The 20,116-nt window shown below is 42.8% G+C and overlaps 1 protein-coding gene across 1 annotated transcript in view; it reads right to left on the reverse strand.

Annotated features, from left to right (window-relative positions):
- FAM117B (family with sequence similarity 117 member B) overlaps positions 1 to 7,840 on the reverse strand; it is a 74,844-nt gene extending 67,004 nt beyond the window's left edge. Inside the window, exon 1 of the mRNA XM_086345516.1 lies at positions 6,071 to 7,840. Within this exon, the coding sequence (XP_086201642.1) occupies positions 6,071 to 6,671 (601 nt within the window). The 5' untranslated portion in view covers positions 6,672 to 7,840. The remainder of the gene's footprint in view (positions 1 to 6,070) is intronic.
- Between the last annotated feature and the right edge of the window lie 12,276 nt (positions 7,841 to 20,116).

Here is a 20,116-nt window from a genome sequence, read left to right on the forward strand (position 1 = left end):
AAAAGCAGAGATATCACTTTGCTGACAAAGGGCCATCTAGTCAAAGCTATGGGTTTTTCCAGTAGTCATGTATGGGTGTGTGAGTTGAACCATAAAGAAGGCTGAACACCAAAGAATTGATGTTTTCGAACTGTGATTCTGGAGAAGACTCCTGAGGGTCCCTTGGACAGAAGATCAAATCAGTCAATCCTAAAGGAAATCAACCCTGAATATTCACTGGAAAGACTCATGCTGAAGCTGAAGCTCCAATACTTTGGCCACCTGGTGCAAAGAGTTGACTCACCTGCAAAGAAAAGACCCTGATGCTGGAAAGATTGAGGGCAGGAGGAGAAGGGAGCAACAGAGGATTAGATGGTTGGATGGCATCACTGACTCAATAAGCATGCATCCAAGCAAACTCTGGGAGACAGTGAAGGACAGGGAAGCCTGGTGTGCTGCAGTCCATGGGGCTGCAAAGAGGCAAACACGAATGAGCAACTGAACAACAATGACCTTGAATAACAAGGGGTTATGACCACTGACTCTCTGCATAGAAGAAAATTCAAATATAACTTTAGAGTCGGCCATCTGGTTCCACAGTTCCACATGTCCAGATTCAATCAAGCTCAGATCAGGTATGTCGTAGCATGATTTAGACTTTTAAAGTTCACGTATAAATGGACCAGGACAATGCAAACCTGCTTTGTTCAAGGGTCAACTTATTACTAAATATTAGTTAGTATCCCATTTTTACAGGTGAAGTGAATTTGCCCAAAGTTAAACAGCTACTAAGTAAGCAGTAATACCAAGATTTGAACCTGACAGTCTAGCTCCAATGGTATTATGCATGGGATACATTTGAATTCACACATTCTATTCCAGGCCATTCTGTAAACTTACCTTCCTACTCTCTTTTTCGACTGCTTGCTCTCTTTCCTCCCCACACATCCTATACTCTACATTTTAAGACATAGGACTGAATATGACATGTATATGTTCACACCTCTATGATCCAGCTGTAAAATGCTAGTCCTCTCTTTCCAACTCAAAGCAAAATCCATCTCCTCTGAATTTCTATACCCACTCCCTACAGAATTACTCACTTCTCTATGAGCCCAAAGCTCTCATATTACATACTTAGGAACCTGTCTTACAAGGCTGGTTTGTGTCTTTGGAGTTCTCTTTTACATTCCTGTATTGCACAGCTGAAGAGGGCATGGCAACCCACTCCAGTATTCTTGCCTGGAGAATCCCCATGGACAGAGGAGCCTGGTGGGCTATAGTCCATGGGTTCACAAAGAGTTGCACACAACTGAGCGACTAAGCACACCACACAGTTACTAACACAGAGTAGTTCAAAGATTATAGAATTGAACTTAATTCAATATAAATTCTATTAGCCAAGATGCTTTACTAATAATAAGGTTCCAGTTGCCTCATCTTCAATGTTTGTAAAATACAGATATTAAAACCAAAAGGATTCCCCTGAAAGTGTGAGATTACCAGCAATCCTCCAAATGGTTAGAAACACCTAAGTCTCTAAGCTGCATATTTCACAAAGTACTAGAAAGCAGACGTCTAAGATGGCACCAATATTAAGTTCCCTTTCACTACTTCCTTATTATTAGTCCAGAGAAGTCCATCTCTTGTTGCTGCTCTTGCCACACTCCCAGCTCAATTAATAACCATATTCATACACAACAAATGCATCCAAAGTAATGGAAAAATGAGCAAAAACACAACTTGCTGTCTACCTATTAGTGAGCCATACTGCAAAAATAATTTTTACACATACTGTACCAATGCCTTTTTCTCTAAAGAGGAGTTTTCAAACTATTTCCCTTTTTTGCTTCTAGTAACTGTTTTTCAAACACAGAATTCAGCAAAATCAAAGAGGTGCAAGGTACTTTCAAGATCTGGAGTAGGTAGGGCCTGGGAACTTGCATTTTTAACAAAGACCCTAAATGATTCTGATACAAATGAACCACAGATCACACTCCAAACAGTTCTGGATGTTCTTGGCAACTTGAAATGTCATACCACCATGAAAACTAAGCCTACAGTAGCAATTCATGCTATATCCACTACAACCAGAAGCAAAAACTAGTATGACACACAGCAGCTCACTTTTATACTGAGGTACTGTGCTGGGTATTTTTCACTTTTCTTACATTTAATCCTTACTACCATATGAAGTAAATATCATCACCGATTATATTAATACAAATGAGAAAGTTAAGGGATAGAAAGTTAATCACTTCCCTGTATCATGTGGCTTCTGAGTGGTAGAGGACAGAATGTCTACCCAGAGCCTGTGCTCCTGCCCTCTCTTTGTGCCGCCTCTCTATTTGTAATTCATCCGTTTGACATTATACAGAGTCATGTATATAAGACAAAGTCAGGTAAAAGGAGGGAAGGAACAAAAACTTCACCTTCTTCACCATTTTATCTACAGTTAACACTGCTGCCTAGTTATCTTCTCTAAGCCTATCTCAGCTTCTAATGACAAACCACTTGGCCGTGGAAATGGCAGGCATTGAAGGTGGGAAGTTGAAGCTATCTGTCAGGGACAGGTGTTTGGATTACCTTATAGTCCTCAAGAGAAGGAAGTTCTCAATTAGCCAATGATTAACTGTAACCCTGGGGGAATAAAGCAAGTGGGGAGGGAGCTGACTGAATAGGGACACCCCTCAAAAGATCCTGAGACCTTCAAACAGGGGACTTTCAGACTGGATTCCTAACAAAGATTAGGGCATCCAACTCACCTACAAGCTGACTGCCTGATCTAGATGGACCCCAGAATTTGAGTTACATGAGGTTTATTTAATAAGGTAGACCCTTGCCTCTACCAATAAGGATGTCTGCATTTCACTGAAGCTGAATACTAGCAGTAATCTCCTTCAATCAAAAAGGGAGTATCTGATGTGCACCTGAAACTCTGTAAATCAACTATGTTTCAGTGAAAAATAATAAAGGACTTCTCTGGTGGCCCAGGGGTAAAGATTTCACACGTTCCCTGCAAGGAACATGAGTTGGATCCCTGGTCAGGGGAGATCCCACATGCCATGTAGGGCGTCCAGAGGGAAAAAAAAAGGAATAAAAAAATTTTAAAGGAAGTCTCATGATTTATCCCTTTCCTTCCAGATTTAGTTTGTGCTAAGAGGACAGTATTTTGGGGGGCTCCAAAATCACTGCAGCCATGAAATTAAAAGACATGGTGACTGCAGCCATGAAATTAAAAGACACTTACTCCTTGGAAGGAAAGTTATGACCAACCTAGATAGCATATTGAAAAGCAGAGATATTACTTTGCCAACAAAGGTCTGTCTAGTCAAGGCCATGGTTTTTCTAGTGGTCATGTATGGATGTGAGAGTTGGACTGAAAGAAAGCTGAGCACCGAAGAACTAATGCTTTTGAACTGTGGTGTTGGAGAAGACTCTTGAGAGTCCCTTGGACTGCAAGGAGATCCAACCAGTCCATCCTAAAGGAGATCAGTCCTGGGTGTTCACTGGAAGGACTGATGCTAAAGCTGAAACTCCAATACTTTGGCCACCTCATGCAAAGAGCTGACTCACTGGAAAAGACCCTGATGCTGGGAGGGATTGGGGGCAGGAGGAGAAGGGGACGACAGAGGATGAGATGGCTGGATGGCATCACCAACTCAATGGACATGAGTTTGAGTGAACTCCAGGAGCTGGTGATGGACAGGGAAGCCTGGCGGGCTGTGATTCATGGGGTCGCACAGAGTCAGACATGACTGAAGCGACTTAGCGGCAGCAGCAGCAGAGCAAAACAAGAGCACATTCCTGGGAAGGAAGCTATCAGATACTCAGATGGTATAACTCAGTAACAAGCAGTATCCCTTTTTCACACCCAAGTGAGAGCGCTCCATTCGAAGAAAAAGGTTTTATTTTTCTGTTTTGTTTGTGTGTGGGGCGGGGTGGGGGGTGGGGGGTGGGAGGAGAGGGCTAATGAAAAGAGTCAATTTTACAGCATGAATATTCTATGAAATGACAGATCTGAGATAAAGAAGCTTTGGGAAACATGAAAGTGGGCATATGGGAGTCTGAGATCCTGGAAAATAGAGCCCTTCTAGAAAGATAAGAAAAGAGCACCTTCCTCCACACATTCCCAATACTTAATTTAACCCGGCTCTCATCAGGTTGCTGCTTTTTAAGGGTCAAATAGTTCAGAGAGTAGTCAGATGTTGTTATCAGACCATCAGATCACCACCTGCTTCCTCCATCTTAACTGCCTACCTAAGTAGTTCTCCTTTCTTTCCACCTGCCACATTACACCGGCTCCAGAAGGTTGAAAGCAAACTGAATAGATTATGTTCACCATATACCTCTAAGAGCTGCTTGGAAAACTAAGCACATGTCATTTTTGGTGTGCTACATATTTCCCCTGTACTATCTTACACACCATGAAGCTTCCTCCTTGATACAATGTAAAAGACATGGTTTTGGAGTGCCACTCATCAGAGTTCAAATATCCACTCCACTGCTTGCTCTCCAAAATCCCCTGTGAGAGTTAAAGTAAGAACCAGGAAGTAAGTCACTCAAAGTAGGAGCTAAATAAGAGCTATTATTTGAGGGAGAGGGATTTTTTCTTCAACAAAGTTTAGAATAAAGCATTTTGCATGTTTGAAAGTTTTAAAACAGTACTCTTGTTTCACTATCAATCATTTTTCAGGACAATTCTCTCCCCTCAAAGTATCCACCATCTAAAATCTTTGATAAAATTAATGGTAGAAAAGATTCATCCCATTCCCTGCAATTCTGAATGAACCCTTGAAACCATTTCATTATCATTTTTATTTGGTTAGGAAGTACTGTACTAAGTTTCCTGAAATAATCAGCCATTCTGCCTAAAAATTCTAACAAGTTTCCCAAACAGGGTAAGACAACGGTAGATGCTGGCAGTATTAAAACACAAGCTAGAAACCACACACTCCTCTTTTTAGGAGATTCTACAAAGACAATCAGATGATAAATATCTCTTTCAATGTCTACAATCTGAATTTGTCTTATGAATGACTACTGAGGAATTCAACAGCTCCATTCAGGACCTTTCCCAAAAAAGCTCCCAGGTCTAGAGAAAAACAATTTTTGATGCTAAGTCACTTCAGTCGTGTCCGACTCTGTGCGACCCCATAGACGGCAGCCCACCAGGCTCCCCCGTCCCTGGGATTCTCCAGGCAAGAACACTGGAGTGGGTTGCCATTTCCTTCTCCAATGCATGAAAGTGAAAAGTGAAAGTGAAGTCGCTCAGTCATAACCGACTCTTAGCGACCCATGGACTGCAGCCTACCAGGCTCCTCCGTCCATGGGATTTTCCAGGCAAGAGTACTGGAGTGGGTTGCCATTGCCTTCTCCGAAAACAATTTTTAGGTCCCTAAAATAACAAGAAGGAGACAAAGCTTTAGATCTTGTTCTTAAAAAAAAAAAAAATGGTTTTATATCCTAAACACAAAATCAGTATATCAGAAATATACCAGACCCTCAAAGCCCATAAACCTTCCAAAGGAATCTTGCTTAACTTACTTCTCACTTCTTGCTACCCACTTAGTCTTAGGAAATGCTAACACACTCCCAGCCTTACGTCTCTTCAGGGATCCAACCAAACCTGCTATGCTAGTGCACTCAAGTTACCCAAATCTGACACTGTTTTGTGAAAGAGAAAGGCTTAGCAACAAACATGCACTATACTAACATCAACCATGTCACTAAAGTGACAAACTACTCTTAGCCTCACTCCCAAGAGAGGGTAAGCGATAGACAGCGGGCGGCCAGAACCCCAGGTTTATCATTAACACATCTGCTTAGGCACAAGGTTAGCGACTGCATCTCCACGGACCAGGACCAACTCAAGGCGGACGGAGGGATGAATGAGGCGGCCGGGAGCGGCGGAGGGGACGCGGGGCTGGCCCGGGGAAGGCGGGGCCGCACCGCCCAGGTCCCGCCCCCAGCCCCGCCCACGGCCACCCCGGCACCGCGGTAGCGCCGCAGTCCCCGCGCGGTAGCGGCGCGCGCCCCGGACCCCTTCCCGCCGCCGCCTTTCCCTCTTCGCGCAGCCCCCAGCACGTACCTGCTTTGCAAACCGGGGCGCTCGGGCTCCTCCTCTCCGGGGAGCTTCGGCTGTGCTCCGGGGACCTCCTCCGGTGCCGGACGCGGGCTGGGGGTGGGGCCGCGCTCACCTCTCCAGTCCACAGGTGGGTGGGCGACGAGCAGGGCGATGACACGGTACCCAGTAGCGGTGGCGGCGGCTGCGGCCGTGGGGGGCTTCCGCGGGCCCCGGGCGCGGCGGCGCGCGTGGGGCTGGTGCCTCGCGTGGACGTCGCGGACGCGCCCGTCTGCGTGGCCACCGTGGGGCTGGTGCGCGCGGCCGCACTCCCGCCGCCCCGCGTGGGGCTCGTGCTGCGCGAGGCGGTGCGCGGGGCCCCGCCGCTGCCGCCGCCGCCCGAGGGGCCTGAGGCGCCACCACAGCAGCCGCCGTTGTTGTTGCCGCCGCCGCCGCCGCCGTTGCTCCGCGTGGGGCTGCCATGTTGCTGCTGCTGCTTCAGCTGGAACGGAACCGTCGCCCTCATGGGCTGCAGGCGGCTCCCGGATCCCCCGGCCGTGGCGACCGCACTGCCCCCGAGGGAGCCGGCCGGCGTGGGGGACCCATTGCGCCTCACCCGCTGGGACATGGTCCCCCCCTCCCTGGTGACTGGGCGAGACGTGGGGTGGTTTTGTTGTTAGAAGGCAGGGGGAGGATTCTCGAGGCTGGAGGGAAGGCCTCCGCGACGGGGTGACGAAGCCGGAGTCTGGGGTGCTGGGGGCTCCCGGGCCGCGGCCGGCAGCAACGAGGTGGTGCAGCCGTCGCCGCCGCTGCTCCTCCTCATCAACAATAGTGTCTCCTTCGCTGCCCCCGCCCCCCGCGAGCGCCCATTGGTGCAGCGTCAGCCGCGCTCGAGCCGCTCCACCGTGCCCATTGGCTGCGAGGAGCTCGGGTCCCGGGCCCCGGGGCCTTAGAGAACCTGGGTTTGCGCGGAGACCGTCTGCTCTTTAAAGAGAAAGAGACCCGCCCCCCCCGGGGGGAGGGGGAGCGGAGGAAACAGGCTGTGTGTATGTGTAGAGTGTGCGCGCGCGCGCGTGTGAGTGTACACGTGAGTGTACACGCGTACGCCTGCGCCTGGCCACGCGCATCTTTCCCTTCCCACTGGGGGGAACCCTGGGGACTCAGATTCTGGAATATTGCCAAAGGGATTGCCCCCGAACCAGAGCGGTCCCCAGGGATGTCTCAAGTCTTTTCCCCCCAACTCATTTCCTTAACTCAGTATTTACTGGCACAGCCTGGGTTCCTGAGTCTCTTTCTGGCATTTTTTTCCCTTAATCTTTTTGTTCTGTCCGAATTCCATCAACGTCTTGACAGGGCTCAAAGGAAAAGAAATTTAATGTTACTGGCATTTTACACCTTGTTTCTCTTTTTTTTAAAGCTCTGTAGAGAGCCAAATCTTAGAAAGATTAAAACTGCTGGTTTGAATGCTGTTTTAGATTGTATCAACGAAGCCCAGTAACCAAATGCTATTGCTACATCTCCTGTATCTCAAGTAATCAAGAATTTATTTCAATCAACCACTTCCGAGTTCCCCGATACCTTGGAAAGATGATTGTTGCCTTACAAGTTTGTTAAGTGCCATAGTTTTCAAAGGGCCTATTTTATCCTCACAGTCATTATTTGAGACAGAAGTGGACCAGCCATTCGTATTTTTGTCTAGTGGAGAAAACAGGTCTTTGTAGAATGGGCAAGAAATCAGTAACACTAGTTCTCAAATAACCTGAAAGGCTCTTCATCAAGACAAAAAAAAAAAAAGAAAAAAAGTGAACCCATACCCCACATACTCATTTCCCAAGCTATAAACTCCCTGTGCATGACCTGTTTTCCCTTTACTACTTTATTAGATAAATATTCTAGACAGATTTCATCCTATAAAAATATGGGAGTGGAGGGCCCAGTGTGATTTGCTCTGGACCTGAAATTCTGCTGGGTCCTATACACTGTGGTGGAGAGCCTTTGAGGACCTAGAAAAGAGATTCATATTCCAGATCCACAACATACTCTGTGGCTGGGATAAGTCACCAGCCACTTTCCTTTATCTGTAAAATGCAGTTAAACAATACCATCTCTTTCATACAATTGTGATTTTCAACCAAGAGTTAAATGAGAGTATGGTGCATACAAGGGATTCCCTGGTGGCTCAGACGGTAAAGTGTCTGCCTGCAATGCAGGAGACCTGGGTTCGATCCCTGAGTTGGGAAGGTCCCCTGGAGAAGGAAATGGCAACCCACTCCAGTACTCTTGCCTAGAAAATTCAATGGATGGAGGAGCCTGGTGGGCTACAGTCCATGGGGTCGCAAAGAGTCGGACATGACTGAGCGACTTCACTTCACTTCACTTCCTGGTGCAAAGTACTCAGTACTTTGAGTCTCCATGTGATTCAGAGGCCCATGTCTCTCCTTATCACGCATTCCTCCCCTCTTCCCTACCAGAAAGAAAGGCCCCAGGCCCTTATTCTAGGACCTTCCTTAAATTGGCTGGTGCTCTAGATAGACCTAACATCACTACTCATCCCAATAACCTGGAATGAAGACAAAAGCAACTTCTCCCTAGACAAGGAGAAGGAAGTTGCAAACACCAATGCAGACAGCTAAAGCTAGTCTTAAAATAATGAGTAAGAGAGAAGATAAGCCACAAGGCTACCCTAGAAGCTGTATCTGGTACTTTGTCCTATGCAGAGTAGTAAAGTGAAAGTTGCTCAGTTGTGTCCGACTCTTTGCAACCCCCTGGACTATACAATACATGGAATTCTCCAGGCCAGAATACTGGAGAGGGTAGCCTTTACCTTTTCCAGGGTATCTTCCTAACCCAGGGATGGAACCTAGGTCTCCTACATTACAGGCAGATTCTTTACCAGCTAAGCCACAAGGGAAGCCCAAGAATACTGGTGGGTAGCCTATCTCTTCTCTAGCAGATCTTCCTGACCCAGGAATTGAACCATGGTCTCCTGCATTGCAGGTGGATTCTTTACCAACTGAACTATCAGGAAGAAAAGTTGTAACCCAACACATATTCACTGAGTTAAACTGAGGGAGTTCCACAGCCCTAATGTCTTAGACTTCCTGACCAATTACTTTTTTAAAAAATTTTACTGCAGTTTTGTTGATTTACAATGTTGTATTAATTTCTGCTATACAACAAAATGACTGTGTGTGTGTTCTTTTTCATATTCTTTTCTATTATGGTTTATCACAGGATATTGAATATGGTTCCCTGTGTTATACAGAAAGACCTTCTTGTTTATCCATCCTATATGTAATAGTTTGCATCTGCTAATCCCAAATTCCCAATCCATCCCTCCCCCACTTCTCTTCCCCCTTGGTAACCACAAGTCTGTTCTATATGTCTGTGAGTCTGTTTCTGGTTTGTAGGTGTGTTCACTTGTGTCATATTTTACATTCTACACCAAGTGACAGCATGTGGTATTTGTCTTTCTGATTTACTTCAGTTAGAATGATCTCTAGGTCCATCCATGTTGCTACAAATGGCATTATCTGAGCAATATTCCATTGTATACACAAAATCTTCTTTATCCATTCATCTGTTCCAAAATTGACAAAACCCTTGGATACTTAAGATGTCATTTTTAAGGAGTATTTCAAGAAATAGTCTCATTAAAAGATGGAACTAAGAATTCGAGTCAGTTCTAGTGAGGTGGATGAATCGCCTGATATACAGAGTGAAGTAAGTCAGAAAGAGAAACACAAATATCATACCTTAACACATATATATGGAATCTAGAAAAATGGTACTGATGAACCTATTTGCAAGGCAGGAATAGAGACTCAGACACAGAGAAAGACTTCTAGACACAGTAAGGGAAGGAGAGGGTGTGACAAATTGAGAGTGTAGCATTGAAACATAGTTGCTATATAATCCTAACTCAACCCAGTGCTCTGTAACAACCTAAAGGGATGGGATGGGATGGGGGAGAGGGGGTGGGAGGGAGGTTCAAGAGGGAGAGCAGATGTGTATGCTTAATGGCTGATTCACATTGTTGTATGGCAGAAACCAACACAACATTGTAAAGCAACTATCCTCCGATGAAAAAAGAGAAAAAATAACCATAGTTCTACCCTGGGAGAAAAACCTCTGTTAAACCTGTTTATCTATTAGTATGTGCATGTTGTTATTTTTGTTGTTTTTTTACAATAATAGAATTTTATATTATTAAAAAAAATACTTGTTTGGATGTCTGAGAACTCTTCATTCTGTTTTTAAGATTTGATGGCAATGCATAAAAGCATTATATACTCTTGCCCTTGACTTACATTATCTGTTGATAAAGATTCAAAACGATATGCATCAAGGTTCAGTTCAGTCATGTCCAACTCTTTGCGACCCCATGGGCTGCAGCACAGTAGGCTTCCCTGTCCGTTGCCAACTCCTGGAGCTTGCTCAAACTCATGTCCATTGAGTTGGTGATGCCATCCAACCAGCTCATCACTGATATTCAGTTTGCTAGTTCATCTACAAACACAGTCCATGTATTTCAAGACTCGATGAAATAAACATGTCTCCCTGTGGTTTAACCCTGTTCTTGGGATATAATTTGAATTTTCCATTTTCTCTCCAAGGTTAACTGTATGAAGTTGAAGAAGCAACACATTGAATAGGCTTATTGGTATTTAATTTCCAGAAGACAGGATTATCAATAGACTCATTTGCTTCCATGGTTTTTAAACTATTGTAAATGATCTTGTTAATGGTAAAGGAGGATGGGTTATGAGAAAAGCTGATCATCCTGTAATTTTTTTTTCTTCCTATAGTTTTGATAGTCTAGACCATATCTCTTTACAGATCTCTAAAATGTCATTGAGTGAAACATTACACAGCCACTAAAATGACAATTAGGAAGTCATTAAGTTTCTTTCACTTTCAAATGGAAAAAATTTATGCATTCATTTTAGCTACAGCCATGCAAAAATGTTTATGCATTATAAATAAATACTGGAAGATAAAATACTTATATGAAAATAGTTATTTTAAGGTGGGAGTGAAGGAGGTGTTTTTTCCCCCAAGAAATGTTGATATACAATTTCCTAACAGAAGGGGAGAATTATCAGAACGTAAACTATTGAGTGATGTTCTCTACTTAAAATTTGACTGCTAATTCACTGAAACTTTGTCTTAGGCCATTTCCTCAAGGCCTTCCATAGCACCACACAGTGCAGTGTTACTTTTACCCTCTGACTATTCCTTGGTCACTTTGCTGGCTCCTTCTCAACCTGATCCTTAAAATGGTGAGAGGATCTCAGGATTTCATACTAAGCCCTTCACTCCACTCACTTCCTAGACAGATTCATGTGTACACAGACTCCGGCTGACCATTATATTGCCATCTTTTCCACTGTCTGCTCAGCCTCACACCTTGTATCTCACACGTGCCTCAAATTGTATCCACAGCTGAATTCATCATTCTGCCACCACTTACCCACAAACAACTGGCTCTTCTTCCAGTTTTCACTTATCCCTGTCAATGGTACCACTCAGTCATCTAAATCAAAACTTCGGAAATCATCTTGGTCCTCCAGCTCTCTTACGGCAAGTCCAGTGACCCACCGTATCTTAACTACTCTGGCTTCTAAATCTCTTATGGATCTACCATTATTCTGCAAACTTGCCAGCTTCTCTAGCCAAGCCTCTATCTTCTCTGGCCTGTGCTCCTACGTAGCCACTCTAAACAAGATCATCTCTGCCCTGGCCTCCTCCAAGCTCCTCCCTCCTCCATGCGCTCTATTTCTCACCTGTAATCCATTCCCCACCTGTAATCCATTCCCCACACAGCTAGTGGTATTTTAAAAACACAGACTTAGGACTTCCCCTAGTAGTCCAGTGATTAAGAATCTGCTTGCCAATGCAGGGGACACAGGTTTGATCCCTGGTCTGGAAGATCCCATATGCTGCAGAGCAACTAAGCCTGTAAGCTGCAACTACGGAGCCCATGTGGCGCAACTACTGAAACCCACACACATAGAGCCCGTCCTCTGCCACAAGCGAAGCCACCGCAATGAGAAGTCCAAGCACCACAATGAAGAGTAGTCCCTGCTCATCGCAACTAGAGAAAGCCTGCATGCAGCCAAGAATAAATTAATAAAAATTAAAAGAAAAAAACAACACAAACTTAATCATCTCACTCTGCTGCCTGAAGATTTTCATTTCCTTAGGACGAAGCTCCCAATCCTGAGGGTTAGCAAGTATTCACATGTGCCCGCCTCTTCCTCTCTAGGCTTTAGCCATAGTGGTCTTCTTTGATTCTCCCCAATATTCCATACTCTATAGAGTATCCTGAGGCTTTCACACGTGTTATTTCCTCTGCCTGAAACAATCCTCACTCTAGTCATTTGGCTAACTCCTAACCCATTTTTATATCAGGGAGGCCTGGATTGACTTGCTCCCTACATAAATTATCCTCTCCAGGTTAACGGTAATATCATACTTCCCTGTTGCGGTCGTCATAACGTGATCATCTGTTCAGTATCTGTCTTCTCAAAATTTTAAGCTCTACAAGAGCTTGTCTGTTCACTTAACAAGTGTTCATTTGCAGCCTTCTATGTGCAGAGCACTGAGAGGGGCATTGGCTCTATAGTGGTGAACAAAGCCACAAACTCCTTGTCCTCTTAGACATACATCTGCTGGAAAGAGACAATGAACAACACAGACGTGCGTGCGCACACACATGAATAAATTATCAATTACAAAGTTCTATGAACGAAACCACAGAGGGCCATGAAAGAGAACAACAATGGAAAGCCAGCTAAGACAGATGCACAGGACATTCTGAAAAGATGACATTTAAGATAGGACCTAAAATAAGAAGGTGCCATCCTTTAGGCCCTGGTAAAGGATTTTGAATAAAGCTGAGCCCACTCATTGCTTATATCACCATAGCCTGTCTCATTCAAAAGAAACAGCAAGTACCAAAAATAAAAATGAAAAGCAATGTTTATAGAAGTTTATGAAATAAGCACAAAAGGGAAATTTCTGTGTATGAGTCTCAGTAAACAGTACTTTTTAAAAATCTTGATCTATCTATTTCTCTTAAGTTCTACCTATCACAGCACAACAGTCTGCAATTGCACTTCTCTTTAAATTTGACCCCCAAACTAGACCAGACCTGGACCTGACTCTTCTTTCCTTGACCTCCTTCTCTAACCTTTTAAGAGACCATTCTTGATCCTTGAATAACCTCCTGCTCTTGCTCATGTAAATCAATCTGTCCTTTCTGATCTCTTCAGTTCTTTATCTCTACCAATTTACCCTCATCAACACAACAGAAGCCCCAGGCCCAGGGGTAAGAATCTTCCCAGAAAGGAGTGGGAATGAAGAATACTTATATTTTTAGTTTTGTTTACTTGTTGTGTTTTGTGTTTGTTACCAGTACTGTAGCTGTTGCTTTCACACTGGGAATCCATTCTGGCCACTGTATAGAGAAGGGCTTGTAAGGTAGCAAGAGGAAGCAGGGAAAATAGTAGAGCACCTATTGCAAGAAGTCTAAGCAAGGAGGGTTGCAGGGGGACAAACAGCAGATGGTGTCAAGATCTGCCTTCTAGGTAGAACTAATTTGTCTTGCAGGTGGGAGGTCAGGGAGAGGAGCTGTCAGGCAAGTCCCCCACGTCTCCAGCTTGAACACCTTGGTGGATGGTGGTCTGTTTACAGAGATGGGGACAAGAGGAGGGACAAACAACTTTGGGATCAAAATCAGTCTAGGTTTGGATGTATTGAGTTTCTTATGAATTTTATTTAAAAGGAGTCATCAAAAAGGTGAGCGGGCTTCCCTTGTGGCTCAGTGATAAATAACCTACCCTACAATGCAGGAGACACAAGTTCAATCCCTGCTGGGAAGATCCCCTGGAGAAGGAAGCGACAACCCACTCCTGGGAGTTTGCCTGGGAAAACTCATGGACAGAGGAGCCTGGCAGGATACAGTCTGTGGTGTCACAAAAGAGTCGGACATGACTTAGTGACTAAACAACAACATCAAAAAGGCATTGTAAAAAAAAAAAAAAAAAAGGCATTGTATATATGAAAGTCAAGTTCAGAAACATTAGTCCTGGAAGTGTAAATTTGGGAGTTTTCATATGTAGATATTATTTGTAGCCATGTGAGCAAACGAGACAACTAAAGAATTAACCACTACTTCTCAGCCTTAGCACAGAGCCTGGCACATAATAAATGCTCAAAACTACTTAAGCTCCCGTCTGTGTTGTTCACTCTTATATCCTCACACTTAGGACAGTGTCCAGCATACAGCAGGTGCTCAATAATGTCCTGTGAATGAAATAAATGATTTTGCAACTATCCATTCACAGCTTCAAAACAGTCTTTTCATACCTATGAGTCTTAGACTCCAAAGACAATCTAATCTGCTCTCACCATAGGATGTTACTCTAGTTCAGTAGACAGTCTCAAAACCTGGTGACAAATTTAAGTAATGTGGTATCCCCATTACAGAAATTATAGAAAATTACAGAAATTACGTGCTTGCTTAAAACCAGAACCCAGGTCTTTTGACTCAAATTTCAGCATTCTTTCAACATAGCAGGGATGACTTTCAACGGACTAGCAGCTGCTCTGGGTAGTTCAGTTCAGTTCACTGTAGTCGCTCAGTCGTGTCTGACTGTTTGTGATCCCATGATCCGCAGCACGCCAAGCCTCCCTGTCCATCACCAACTCCCGGAGTTTACCCCAGCTCATGTGCATTGAGTTGGTGATGCCATCCAACCATCTCATCCTCTGTCATCCACTTCTCCTGCCTTCAATCTTTCCCAACATCAGGGTCTTGTCAAATGAGTCAGCTCTTCACATCAGGCGGCCAAAATATTGGGAGTTTCAGCTTCAACATCAGTCCTTCCAATGAACACCCAGGACTGATCTCCTTTAGGATGGACTGGTTGGATCTCCTTGCTGTCCAAGGGACTCTCAAGAGTCTTCTCCAACACCACAGTTCAAAAGCATCAATTCTTCGGTGCTCAGCTTTCTTTATAGTCCAACTCTCACATCCATGCATGACCACTGGAAAAACCATAGCCTTGACTAGATGGGCCTTTTGTACCTACTAATTCACATTTGCTGTGAAGAAAGAAAAAAGAAAAACCAAGGAATCGGGTTTGGAACAGTGAGTATTACTACTTAAAACAATCTTCTAGGGCTTCCCTGGTTGCTCAGCAGTAAAGAATCCACCTGCCAATGCAGTAAACACAGGTTTGATCCCTGATCCGGGAAGATCCCACATGCCTTGGAGCAACTAAGCCCATGCTCCACAAATACTGAGCATGTGCTCTAGAGCCCGGGAGCCCCAACTACTGTAGCCTGCATGCCCTAGAGTCTGTGCGCCACAAGAGAAGCCACTGCAATGAGAAGCCTGCACACCACAACTGGAGAGCAGCTCACAGCAGCCAGAAAAAAGCCCACACAGCTATAAAGATCCAGCACAACCAGAAATAACTAACTAAATAAATAAAATTATTTTTTTTAAAAAGCTTCTTGTACTTCTCTGCCATGTGAGCCTTTCCGTCAAGATTCAGCTAAAACATCATATGGCCTTTTTCATTTCCCAAAAGCTAGGTATTCACTCCCTCCTCTCTTTGTTCCTTGATCTTGTGCTGTCAGAGATATGGTTCCCATTATACCAGCAGTTTTGTGTCTTTTCAGAAACTCTTTGATCTGTGTATTAGAAGAAACATTAATGAACAAAGGTATGGTATAGAACAGTGTACACTGCCAATAACGCTTTTCTCTTTAAGGATTATAGTTACACACATGCTTGTGTGTGCATGCATAGAATATTTCTGGAAATTCTCCCAAGAAACTGGCCTTTGAAAAGAGGAACTAGGAGGGGTAGGGGTAGGAGGAAAATGTTCTTTTTTTTTTTGAAAATGTTCTTTTTTATGTGTACTCTTTGTACTATATTTGAAGCTTTTAAAGCATCTTTATGTGTTAATTTTAGCAAAAAAATTAATATAAAAAATTCTCAAAACCAGATTATTTTGGTAAACACTCAGGTTTGAAATTAGGATTTATAAATGATAATTGCAGTCTTTATCTTTTTTTTTTTTAACTTATTTATTTAGCTGTGCTGGGTCTTAGTTGCAGCACACAAACTCTGAGTTGCAGCATGTGGGATCTAGCTCCCTGACCAGGAATCGAACTCAGGGCCCCTGCATTGGGAACCCAGAATCTTAGCCACTGGACCACCAGGAAAGTCTCTTTTTTTTCTTTTTCTTTTTTTTTTAATTGTAGTCTTCACTATCCAAAATAGTTCTCTATTTTGTTTTGATTGAGTAACATTGAGGAAATCCTGATTAACAAAGATAGGGAATTACAAATGGTAACAGTGTTCTTTTAATTGTTCTTCAACTGGACAGATTCAGATAAAAAGGAATAATTAAATGTTTATTAGAAAAAATAATAATCAAGTAGGGAACAGATGGAGGTTTGGATGAAGTAAGAATGGCAGACTATAGCTGTTAAAGCTGGGCAATAAATGTAGAGTTGTTGATTACTGTATTGTTCAGTTTGTATCTATTTCAAAGTGTTCATAATAAAATGATTTACACATTGATTCACAAAAATAGCCAACCACCACTCACATGCTTTACTACAAAAGTCAAACAATGAAAACTTTATAAAACTTTAAGGATCTGCGAAATCCTATCTACCCTACCTGTTATACATTTATCTGTTATGGCACATAAGAATGCCCATCAAGCAGATGAACTTGAACTTTGCTGTGTATTTAGTCATGTTCAGTACATATATGCTGTGGTTGCATAGTCTCATTGCAATTATTATATAAGCACATTTATGCAGATTAGATTTTTTTAAAGACCAATATAAAGCTACAATCTTTTTTAAAAACTGTTTTATTTTATTTTTGGCTGTATTGGGTCTTCATTGCTGCACAGGCTTTGCTCTAGTTGCTGTGAACTGGAGCCCCTCCCTAGTTGTGGTGTGCGGGCTTCTCTTGTCACAGAGCATGGGCTCTAGGGTGAGTGTGCCACAGTAGCTGTGGCGTGTGGGCTCAGCAGCTGGGGTTCCCGAGTTCTAGAGCGCAGGCTCAGTAGTTGTGGTGCACAGGCTTAGTTGCTCCGAGGCATGTGGGATCTTCCTGAATCAGGGATTGAACCTGTGTCTCCTGTATTGGCAGGCAAATTCTTTACTACTGAGCCACCAGGGGAGCCTGAAGCTACACCTTTCTAAGTAATGACATGTTTACAATAAATTCAAATATATGCTCAGAAATAACAGGAAAAATTCAGTGCTGATAGCTACACAGCTATATTTATTATACTCAATTAATTGATTTTATTATAGGTGTTTTAATATTTAAATATATTTTGAAATGAAATTCAGAGCAAACATTTACTCCATCCCTAAAGCACTAGGCAATTTAAAAACCTTTCCACTAGACTGTGATAAAATTGAAGGAAGATATTTTATTCATCTCTGTCTTTTAGTACCAAACACAGTATTTTGATGAATGAATCGTGATAACTGAAAGTATAGAAAAACTGATTTCTAAGCTCCAAAGTAATCTTATTAAAAATTAATCTGAAACTATTATATATAGGATGGATAGGCAATAAGGTTGTACTGTATAGCACAGGGAACTATATTCAGTACGCTGTGATAAACCATAATGAAAAAGGATACAAAAAAAAGAGCATCTATATGTGTATAACTGAGTCACTTTGCTGTACAGCAGAGATAGCACAACATTAAAAATCAACTGTATTTAATAAAAATGAAAATAAATAAAACTAAAAATTCATCTGTGTTGATTTTTCTTAGTACATGAAGTCCATCCTCAGTATGAACAACAATTCAACACCAAAATTTTTAATTAGGAAATAAAAATCCACAGTTCCTCAGACTTTTGTTTTTCTATGTATAAAGTAATTTATAGAAGAAGTTTTTTACTTTAAAAAATAGAGTCACATCTTGGATACAAATTTTGAGATCTGTTTCTTTTTTTCCCTTACACATATAACCTGGACATCTTTTTGCTCAGTATACATCTGGATTCTTTTTCATTCCTTTTCAAGGGTACATAGTATTCTATCATTTGGCAGCACCATAATTTAACCAATCTTTCACTAATGGACATTTCATTTATTTTCAACTTTTTGATATATCATACAATGGTGGAATGATATCTTTGCACTTATACTTTGCATTCTTGTGAGGGTATTTTAAATTTAATGTTGTATAAATGCAATCAGTTCAGTTTAGTCATTCAGTAGTCTCCGACTCTTTGCAACCCCATGGACTGCAGCACGCCAGGCCTCCCTGTCCATCACCAACTCCCAGAATTTACCCAAACTCACGCCCATTGAATCGGTGATGCCATCCAACCATCTCATCCTCTGTCTTCCCTTCTCCTCTCACCTTCAATCTTTCCCAACATCAGAGTCTTTTCAAATGAGTCGGCTTTTCGCATCAGGTGGCCAAAGTATTGGAGTTTCAGCTTCAACATCAGTCCTTCCAATGAAAAGTCAGGACTGATTTCCTTTAGGATGGACTGGTTGGATCTCCTCGCAGTCCAAGGGACTCTCGAGTCTTCTCCAACACCACAGTTCAAAAGCATCAATTCTTCGGCGCTCAGCCTTCTTCACAGTCCAACTCTCACATCCATACATGACCACTGGAAAAACCTTAGCTTTGACTAGATGGACCTTTGTTGGCAAAGTAATGTCTCTGCTTTTTAATATGCTGTCTAGGTTGGTCATAACTTTTCTTCCAAGCAGTAAGCGTCATGGCTGCAGACACCATCTGCAGTGATTTTGGAGCCCCCCAAAATAAAATCTGTCACTGTTTCCCCATCTATTTGCCATGAAATGATGGGACCAGATGCCATGATCTTAGTTATATATATACACAAATTAAGAAGTCAAATAGCTTTAGAAGGCTGATTTTCTTAAATGGTCATTTGATTTCATTGCCCTTCCCAAATCCTCCAAAGAATTGTTAAATCTCTCTGAAAATGACTAGTAGTTTGTCTTTTTCCTTAAAGATGCCTTAAGGGAAGCTTCTTCTCTCCTGCTATGTTTAAATCCTAGAAATATTCTAGGATTTCTGCATAGCTGTCAGCCTGGGATTTCCCTTCACTTCTTGGCTATGCAACATGTTCCCTTAACCCAGGAAACTTCTGTTTTTGTTTCTTTGCTTGTTCATTCCTTTTTTTTGTGTGTGATAGCTTCTTAAGAAAGAGTGTCTAGAGGGTAAATTTCTGAGACATTGCATGTTTGCCAAAGTCTTTTTTCCATCCTTACAATTAATGAAGATTTGGCTTGGAAAGAATTTTTCCTCAGAAAGTTGAAGACATAGCTCCATTGTCATACAGCATTCAGTGTTGATCCAACCTAGCACCATTGTGATTTCTGATCCTTTATATAAGATCTGTTTTTTCCTCTGTGGAAGCTTTTAAGATCTTTTCTTTATTAATGGGGTTGTGAAATTTCATTATTCCGTGCTTTTGCTGGGCTTTTTTTTTTTTTTTTGGTCACATTCTCTGGGATGGTCACCGGATGGTTTTCAGAAGGGAAATTGTTACAGTATTATTCTTCAGTAAATTATTTCCTTTCATATGCTAGTCCTGTCCTGCTCTGAGAGAATGACCCCTGTACACTATAGACTGTATCAACTGGTTTCTGGTTAGGCTTGGCCAATGTGAGATCAGATCACAAAGAGAGAAGTCAGAGTAATTCTTCCCTGCTTATGAATCCCTGAAGTGGAGCCACATTTCTTGGGTACATTTCTTCCTGCTAGGAAGGCCTACTTCCTTGGCTACAGTTCTCGCTGGGCTCTGTGTATACCACCTCCTCCAACCTCATCCCTTTAGCTGTGGGAGTGTAACAGCTTCTCACTGTTGCTAGTCTCTGGACACTATGCATGTGTGCAATGCTAAGTTGCTTCAGTCATGTCCAACCCTTTGCAACCCTACAGGCTCCTCCGTCCTTGGGATTCTCCAGGCAAGAATATTAGAGTGGATAGCCATGCCCTCCTCCAGGGGGATCTTCCCAAGGCAGGAAT

This window comes from Bos grunniens, chromosome 2 (genome assembly GCF_055505025.1).
Source record: "Bos grunniens cultivar Pamir isolate PY7600 chromosome 2, Bosgru_T2T1.0, whole genome shotgun sequence".
Classification (NCBI taxonomy): Eukaryota; Metazoa; Chordata; class Mammalia; order Artiodactyla; family Bovidae; genus Bos; species Bos grunniens.